At 59.4% G+C, this 9,177-nt stretch overlaps 2 protein-coding genes across 2 annotated transcripts; both read left to right on the forward strand.

Annotated features, from left to right (window-relative positions):
* Positions 1 to 1,112: 1,112 nt before the first annotated feature.
* LMXM_36_4280 (conserved hypothetical protein) lies at positions 1,113 to 3,578 on the forward strand (the record flags this gene model as incomplete). Its single annotated transcript, XM_003874737.1, has 1 exon — positions 1,113 to 3,578. The coding sequence occupies one exon, from the start codon at positions 1,113 to 1,115 to the stop codon at positions 3,576 to 3,578; it is 2,466 nt and encodes an 821-aa protein (XP_003874786.1).
* A 1,371-nt stretch (positions 3,579 to 4,949) lies between these two features.
* Positions 4,950 to 8,621, forward strand: LMXM_36_4290 (conserved hypothetical protein; the record flags this gene model as incomplete). The annotated part of the gene is made up of 1 exon (XM_003874738.1): positions 4,950 to 8,621. The coding sequence occupies one exon, from the start codon at positions 4,950 to 4,952 to the stop codon at positions 8,619 to 8,621; it is 3,672 nt and encodes a 1,223-aa protein (XP_003874787.1).
* Between the last annotated feature and the right edge of the window lie 556 nt (positions 8,622 to 9,177).

Here is a 9,177-nt window from a genome sequence, read left to right on the forward strand (position 1 = left end):
TTCTTTTGCTTTCGGTTTAACATCGGAATAGCGGCAACTCATCCGTAGGACATAGCGAGCCGTGATGCCAAGTATGTGTAAGCGTAAGTGTGAGTTGAGTGCGCCATCCTTGCACACGCCGTGTCTCAGTGAGAGCACAACTGATCATTTGACTTCGCTGTGCCATGCCACTGCGTGTGAACGCCTGCTCGCGCGGGGAGGCAGCCTGGCATCACTCTAGCCCTCCCAGGCTTCCATGTGCCTCTCTATCTCTCGCCGTCCATCTCCATGTTGCGGCTTCACGGGCCAATGCTTCGTGGGCGCGGTTTTTCCCACCTGCTCGGACACAAATGTACACAGACATGTGCGCGCACGTCCGAGCTCTCATCGACTGCTTATGTTTCCTTTCACCTTCCCTCGATTCTCGTTCGGCAATGATCTGCTCTTTGCATGTGCGTGCGGGTTGACTGCGCAACGTGCAACGGACACTGCTTGCATCTCTCTTTCATGCACCCGCCGACACCCACACAGAGACAAGCAAACGAATTGTCTGTCATTTCAGGGGGAGCGTCAGTGAACATCGGTCGCAGCTCTTCCTTCTACCTCCAGTGGAACGCAGAGCATCATACATTTCTGCAGAGGCACGCGAGCACACTAGAGGACTTGTCGGTGGGCGCGTGGCTAATAGCGTTCAAGAACAACAAGCTTACCGACACACACACACACAGGCAATTGCACACGCCCTTTAGCCGCTAGCTTCCTGGACAAGAACGAGAGAAAAAAGAGATCGACTCGTGGGTGGATGTGCGCTGCACTCTCCGTCTTGTCGTCTCTACGCTATACTCAGAGAGGCTGCTCTGCTGGTGCCCGTTGCCGTTGCAGTCACCAGCATCTGGTTGGCGACTTGATTGGTTCACAGCCGTTGATTTTAGGGCTCAGTATCGCTCCTCGCACACGTGTGCCTCTCTTTGCTTGCGTCGCTGACGCTTTCCTTTCTGCCCTCATCTTCTCACGTCTCCCCTGCGTAGAGGGACAGTGCACCCGAGTGTTCACCTGCGCGGTGGCGTTTTCCACCCCTGCCTTATTGTTTCTCTCCTTCGCACTTTTCCCAGTTTAGCTGGACGGGCGCAGACATGAAGCGCTCTCGCCAGGATAATCGCCACCTCGGCCCCGCGGCGGCGGCCATGCGCCGCCGCGACGTGTACCGAGACGGTCGTCAAGCGGAGGAGCAGGTGAACATTCAGAAGCTTTTCCGGGACGCTGTGGCGATGCAAAAGTTCCACTCCCCGAACCAGTCTGGCGCCGGGGCCCGGGTGATGATTCACAGCCGAGAGGAACTTGCCTTGTATCGCCAGAAGCGGCGCGCTGAGCTGGAGGAGAGTGTGCGGCGCGGGTTTAAGGCGATCGGCAACTGGATCCGCTACGCACGTTGGGAGGCGCAGCAGCGTGACTTTGACCGCATGCGGGCCGTCATGGAGCGCGCGGTTCCCGTGCACGGCGAGAATGCAAACCTTTGGCGGGACTACGCGGAGCTGGAGGAGTCCAACGGGTTCACAGAACATGCTCGCCAAGTGTGGAGCCGCGGCGTGACGGCGCTGCCGTCGAGTGTGGACTTGTGGGTAAAGTACCTCGCCATGGAGCAGGCAGCGGGCCAGGACCAGCGGGTGCGAGACGTCTTTCATCGATGGCTTGCCGGGGACGCGGTGCCGCCGTGCGCATACGCGCTTGCCGCCCTCTACGAGGCGCAGCAGCGGCGCCAGGCAGGGTGCCGCGACATCCTTCGCCGCTGCGTCGAGCGCTTCAACACACCGGCGAGCTGGCTGCTCTACGGAGCCACAGAACAGCAGGTTTTCTGCGATCACGAGCGGGCCGTCAGGGTACTTGAAACAGCCATGCAGGCACTTCCCGACGAGGATCTTTGGGGGCTGGAGGAGTGTCGCGTGCCGCTTGCGTTGGCGGAGGCGCACATCGCCGCCGGCAACGTCGTTCAGGCGCGCAATACCTTCCACAACGCACTCGAGCACGTGGGTGACCACGCACGGTTATTGGAGAAGGTGCTGGCGTCCTACAGTCGATTTGAACGCCTGTACGGGGACGGTGCGCACGCTGGGCAGGTAGGGCGACTGCGCACCATTCAGTTGTACGAGGAGCGCCTCCGCAAGAATACGAGTGACTTTGACGCCTATCTCATGGTGTACTCGCTCTACCGCGACCAAGAGCGTGAGAGTCGACTGCGCACAAGCACCAAAATGCCGGAAGCGGTGGTGGGCGGAAACGCTGCACCGGCGTCGACAGCCCTTGTCACCTCTCCAGCCGCTCCCGCCTCTCCGTCGCGGCAGGTGCTTGAGCGCGCGCTCCAGATTCCTGCCCACGATCCTTATAGCGCCCAGCAACGTGCTGTGCTGGTCATGGAGTATGCACGCGCCTGTGAGACGGACGGCGAGGTGGATGCGGCACGGCGCACTCTCGCGCAGGAAATCAAGAACTTTCCCTTTGACGCGGCCCTATGCCCGCGGCTGTGGGTGGAGGCGGCGGCGATGGAGGAGCGCCAGGGCGCCATCACACAGGCGCGCCGGCTTCTCCGCGCCGGGTCGTTGGTTACGAAGGATGTGCGTCTCTTTGAAGAGACAATCCAGTTTGAGGAGCGACAGCGGGACGCTGCAATCGAGGCAATGCACGCCGCAGCACACGAGACCACGCCGCCGTCGGCGCGGGAGGTGGAGGAAGCATGCGCGCCGTACGTGGGGGAGTTACGCACAGATTACCAGAACGCCATCCAGGCCTTCCCGTTCGACGTGCAGTGGTGGCTCCGATACGCGAAGCTGGAGGAGCAGCACCAGGAGATCCTCCGTGCCGACGCGCTGTATGGCGCCTGCATCTGTACCTTCAATGAGGAAGCTGAACGGGTTCGGTCCTTTGCGCAGCGCTACGACCTTCTCGGTCATGTGGACACCGCCTGGGCACACCGCATTCATCTCCACGCGCGGCGCGCGCGTGCTCTGCAGCGACAGGCGTCGCGGCGCAAGGGGAATGCCGCAGGCGCAGAGACGGCTCGGGCCGAGCTGGCGACGCTGCAGGAGGAGCTGCTGCACTTGTACGCGACTCTACTGCAGGACGTCTGGAACGCTTACCGGCACGAGGCGGTGGCGTGGTTTTCGCGGTACTTTGAGGCAGGTGAAGGCAGCGGTTCTGGTGTCCTCGCTGGTGCCGCGCCAAAGACGTTGCCCTCATCCCTCACTCCTGCTACGGCGCGCTGGTCGGAGGCCGTGGAGGCGGTGGGGGGGTATATGGAGCGAATGAGTGCTATCAAGGCTGGCCAGGGTGCACAAGAGGGTGCCACAGCGGCTCTTCGTGCGATCCTCAAGTCAATGGTTGAAGCGGAGCGTCACACGATTCGTCGGTCCCTTGGTTGGACAGAGCAGACAACGCAGTTTGACGCCGTGCAGAGGGCACGCGAATGGGGTGAGCTGCTGCTGTCGCCGCTACTCGAGGAGTGGAGCAAGTTTGAGCTCACCCATGGCGGGTCACTGGAGGCTGTTGCGGCAGCTATGGAGAAACCGGTGAAGCGCCGCACACGCCTCTTCAAGGCACGGCCGTAGCCGAAGCGCCAAGGCGAGAGAGAGAGGGATGGCGGGGTGGGGATGGGCTGGTGCACGTTTGTTAATGCCACAGTTTACACTCAACAGTCGCGTCTGCGTCGACTGCTGAACGTGTTGACTTGTGCGCGTATAGGTGTGCCATGTTGTTTAGTGACTCGGCTCGCAGCAAATGAGTCAGCGTCGTCGTGTGGCTGCACCGCCATTATACGTGCTGGTGAGTGGGTCAGAGGTTCCTTAAATACCGATACGGAGACACACACACCCACACACACAAAGAAATCTGACACCGCTTGATCGTGCTGTTTTCGGTCGGGTATTGATCGACAGCCACCATCACTGCTCCCATGGTTCCCCGACGCTTGTCGGTGGGTGGCCATGTGAAGCGGCTCCTCTTCAGTTTACTGGTTCTTCTGTGGGCTCGCTTCGCAACAGCCTGCCGTCACATGGCGGGGGCCAGTTGCTATTTTCATGGAGGCAAACGTCGCTGCGTCAGGACCACCGTCGTCAGCGGACGAGAGAGAAGGAAACGGTCGCAGGCGCCTGGGCTTATGTGTGTCCACTACTTCACCTTTACTGGTTCTCTCTTCCCTCACTGTCTCGTGTGTACGTGTGTGTGGGTGAGTGCGTATACGTCCCTCCCCATTTCACTCCCGAAAACACCAGGTGCCCCAGTCTACTCGTTAGTGTTCATTTATCTCTTCGCTGCAGCGAGCAGAGTGTGTGCCGCAGCGAGAACTGGACAGAGGTGCTGGCGGATACCTCTTTGTGCTGTGGTTTCCAGCTCGTTTGCCCAGTCAGAGGAGCCTACATGCATGCGTTTGTGCGGTGTGGCTTCTAGCCCTGCCTCCCTTTCTGGTTCTCCCACTGTACGCGTCTTCGAACGTGCGACCAGAGGGACGATCCCCTTTTTTATCCCCCTGCCGCACCTTTCTGTGTTCTCTCCTGGGCAAGTACTGCGCTTTGACCTTGTAGACCTCTTCCTCGTCGTTCCTTTAGTTTTTTTCTTTTATTTTGGTGTCTTTGCTGTGTCATCACCGCCTTCACACCCCCATCTCTCCCTCTCACTCTCTCTCCTCCTTCTGTCTGTGTGTGTGTATGTGAAAGCCTTCTACTGTTGATGTCCTTTTTTTTTGTGTGTGTGTGTCTTCGTTTTCTGTTTCGCTTTGTTGCCCCCTCCCCCCTTCCCCCGCATCTCTGTACCACTCCCCCTCCCCTTCCCGTCTTTTACGTTAGCTAGCATTCCGTGTCTCGTTAGCGTCCTCGCTGCCGCACATCAACGCGACGCCTTCTCTCCTCCTAGCAGCGCCTCCGACGTATCTGCATTTGCCTTCCTCTGTTTTTCTCTCAGCCTATCCACACCTGCCAACAGAAATGGAGCGGACGATGAGTGAGCTGGTGCCGCAGCACGGCCCCACGCCGCACATGGGCCTGCTGCGATGCCAGATGGAGCGTCGTGGCCGGCACAGCCTCAAAGGCTACAAGAAGCGCTTCTGGGTTGTGGATGAGCGCAACGGCTGGCTAGAGGTGTACAAGAATGATCAGGAGCACGTGCCCATAGAGGTGTTTCGCGCCGCCGATATCCGCAACGTCATCTACTCCGATGATAAGCAGAACCGCTTCTTCATGATGTTGGTGCAGACACGCGGGCCGCGCGACATCAAGTTTCGCATGGGCAGCTTTGAGGAACGTGAGTCCTGGTCCAAGGCGATTACGCATATAATGGATGTCTACTCCGCCATCAACAAGCACAAGAACGTACTGGGGATGGTGCTGCGGCGTGCTAAAACCGTGTCGGAAGCCCTCGGAGTCAACATCTCCATTGACAGCGGACGCCTGCTCGCTGAGGTACCGGAGGACTTGCTGCAGTACGTTGCCGAGGCTGTCGACATTGCCTTGGTGAGCGTCACGGCGATTGTGCGCTCCTTCAGTGAGGAAGGAGCGGACATGCCGCGCAGCTACATCCTCTATGTGCACGCTATCACGGAAGAGCAGTCACCGTACCAGCAAAAGGAAACGAAGTATAGCCCAGAAGGGCGGACCATGACTATAAACGTGTGTCTTCTCCGAGTCAAGTCCGAGCGGGTCAGCTTTGTCGTGACGCAGCCGGATGAGGTGTTTCGGCTGGTGCAATCAAGCGTCTTTCGAAATCCTGTCATCGAGGGCTGGATCGAGAGTGAGCCTAAATGCGCGCAGGCGTGCGCTGCCATTCAGGACTACCTCGAGCTGCCAGCGGGGCGGAGCAGTTGGATCACGTTTCAATGGGGTCAGCACGTGAGCGACAGCGCCAAGGTAGAGGCCTTTCTGCAGAGATTCGTGACCGCCACCTTCTTCAAGCGCGCTCTGCAGAGCGTCAGGGATGCAGTGGTACGTGTGGAGCGGCTGATCGCTGACACGAATGCACAGGCGACTGCCAAGAACTTTACGGGGGGCTTCCTTGGTGCTTCAGTGCGCGACGGCGGCTGCTCATCGCCGTTCAGCGAGCGACGTCAGATGACAACTCCTGGCATGCCCGTGCAGTCGGACAGCATCATTTTCAACAACAGCACTGCAGCAATGAGCGTGGCAGGCAGTGGCCTCCACACTCGCCAGCCCACGACCCCCCTTATGATAAATAACGCTGCGGGTGGCGGCTCCGACGCCGCGCTTGCCATTCGGCTTATCCGTGAGAATGTGGCAGGGTTGTGCATTCAGCTGGAGAAACGCGTCGTCGAGAAGGGTACTGCGCCGCCGCATATTGTCACGCTGCACGCATCCGAGTACGAGCAGCATTGCCGGCCCGCGTTCCTGCTGGTGGCCAAGTGCCGCCGCGTCTTGCCTCGCAAGCACCACATGACGAACGATGTGTTAAGTGACGAGCTCTACGAGGTGGCCTACAATGCCTTTCTGCAGCAGCAGCTCAGCGTGCTGCGGACCGAGCTGAACGGCATCTTTCACAAACAGGTGAAGGTGGTCATCATGTGGGATCTCCTCTTTCGCGCCGCCGCAGGCCTGAAGACGCCGGTTAATGCGGAGGAGTTGCCGCACCTTTTGCGGTACGTGAAAGATGTTTGCCTGTCGAGGTTACAGCACGTTGCTCAGGTGCTGCGTCATGCTCGCTCCGACGTCCCCGGGCACGTGGAGGACCACAGCTACCTGTACAACGCTTTCTGCAGCTGCGTCGGGACCGTTGTGGTCAACTTCTTGCCGTATACGGTGAGCAGTGACGCGAACGTCTTTGAGCCAAACTTGCAGGCTGGCGTACTGACCGATACGCTCTACTGCACCAAGGAGGAGTCGATGCCAAGCTTGATGGCGGCTCTCGGCCACGCCCACCGGGGCAGCGCCAGCAAGACGACGCGGGTCTCGCTGATGGGAACGGGTTTTCATGGCGTTCTTCTGTATGCGGCGGAGGCAAAGCTGGGGGCGTGGTGCGAGAGCTTCTTCTCCGACCCTGAGAACGCGATTCCAGGCCCGCGGCGCCAACTTGTGGAGGACGAGTTCGACAGCGACACGGATGGCGCGTCGGTCGGGATGCTGCAGGACCCCGACTTCGGCGAAGCGGTCGCCTACGAGCGGAGCGCTGAGATTCGGCCGCTGACGATGCAGCGAGTCGTGAACGCAATCTACGACTCGCAGCGCCACGCGCCGGTGGATCTAAAGATCGGCTCCGAAGACATCATACGCGCCATCCACGCCTTCGTCTCGGCCTTCGGGGATGACAAGCGACCCAGCAAGCATGATGTAGCGCGCGTCCTCATCATCAATCTTCAGCGTCTGCGCCAAATGTACGTGCGCGCCGTGGATGACGAGACAACGTCGCTGCTGACGTTTGAGCAAGCGTGCCAGCTCCTGCGCGACTTCTGCGAGTACGAAACAAATGAGCAGTACATTGATGCGGCGCTGCACGAAGTGCCTAGGCTGGGGTCGGAGCCAGCGTCGCCGCAGGAGGAGCAGGAAAGATCCTACAGAGAGTCGCACGAGCCGGCGGGAGCGGCGAAAGAGGAGGTGCATGCTGACGTGAGTGACAGCGGCAACCCTCTAGAGGAGAATAATGTATATCCGCACAGCCCCCGCCCCTGCGCCATGAACGAGGCCAGCTTGAGTGTCATGAGTAATGGCACCACGAACGGCGCCGAGGTGACGAGGCGCGGCAACAGGCGCCGGTCCTTGTCGCGACGGCGGCTACAGAGCAACAGCAAGCGAGCCAGCACCATCGCCGCTTCCCGCACCGTGGAAAGCCCATCAGCCCCGTCAGCTGTGGTGACACCAGCGGTGACGTGCAACCATAGCGAGCCGCATATCCGCGCTCCCTCCACAACGTCCGATGCCTTCGACTTCGCCTCTGTCACAGAAGTAGCGCTGACGGTGTTGCTGCCGCGCGAGGCCCGCCTGGCTCGTCTCGCGTGGCGTGTGGGGTTTGTCTTTGGCCTTGAGAACACCGGCAAGTCGCTTATCATCAACTCCATGCGCGGCATCGCCAGACCGACGGTAGCGACGGTGGGCCTCTCCCAGCAAGTCGTCGCCTTCGATGAGTGGGTGTGGGCTCTGAATGAACTTGGCGGTCGAGAGAGCTTTCGAAAGAACTGGCGCTACTACGCACTCCGAATCGACACCGTCCACTTCCTTATGTTCGTTCTCGACGTTCTCAACGGACAAGCGCTGGACGAAGCGCGGCAGTACCTGAAGGAGGTCACCAGCCACTATCACGATGTTCCGCTGCTCGTCATCTTCAACAATTTCCGTGAGGGGCACCGCCGCTTTGACATTCGCGAGTTCGAGGCCCTTATCCATCTCGATAAGCTGCGGAGGCGGCACGGTGCCGAGGTTCTCTCTTGCGTATGCGACATAACAGTGGTGCACTCAAAGAACAGACAGCTCCCGCAAAAATTGAGCTCCACGCTACGCACACTCTCGAGCCTCCTCATAGCCCGCTCAAAGAGCGAGAATGGCGGTGACGGGGGAGCACCACCGACTCCGAAGACGACCACTTCCTTTTCCGCGAGTGTGGTAGGCGGTGCGGCTGGCGCTGCGGCAGCGGGTGCTGCTGTAGTGCACTCGACGTGAAAAAAAACGCCGACTGCAGTTGACAAGTAAAACTGCTCTTGAGGCAACGGTGAACCCTCCACTACAGCGTAGCCACGGCGACATCCGCCGCTCACCCGCCTCACCGCTCACACACATACACACAGACAGACACGACTGCAATATCAGCCTTCCTACAGGTTGGCCAAGCCCAAGGACTTTCTTCGCATGAGGAGCTTTCCATCCCACATACCCTCCCGCTTCTTGTTTCGTTTCCCTTTGTCGACATGTATGACCTCCTTTGCCTCTGACTCTTAGTCTCTCATCTGTGCAGTTCAAGTCGGTCGCCTTTACGGGGTCGGCACAGTAGAGGGTGAGGGCCCCGAGTAGGCTTCTCTCACCACATCGCTCCCCCTTTTTTCCCTCTATTGTTTCGTTTACTGTTTCAAACCCATCTCCAGCCCGCTCTTGCGCTCTCGCTCGCTTGCTCTCTACGTGTTTTTTTTTTTGTTTAGTGCAGACACTCACGCACGGAGCCGCGAGTGCGCTCGTTGCAGCTCACATTTGCCCAGCAGCACTGAATTAACACGAAAAGAGC

Source organism: Leishmania mexicana, chromosome 20 (genome assembly GCF_000234665.1).
Source record: "Leishmania mexicana MHOM/GT/2001/U1103 complete genome, chromosome 20".
In the NCBI taxonomy this organism is placed as follows: Eukaryota; Euglenozoa; class Kinetoplastea; order Trypanosomatida; family Trypanosomatidae; genus Leishmania; species Leishmania mexicana.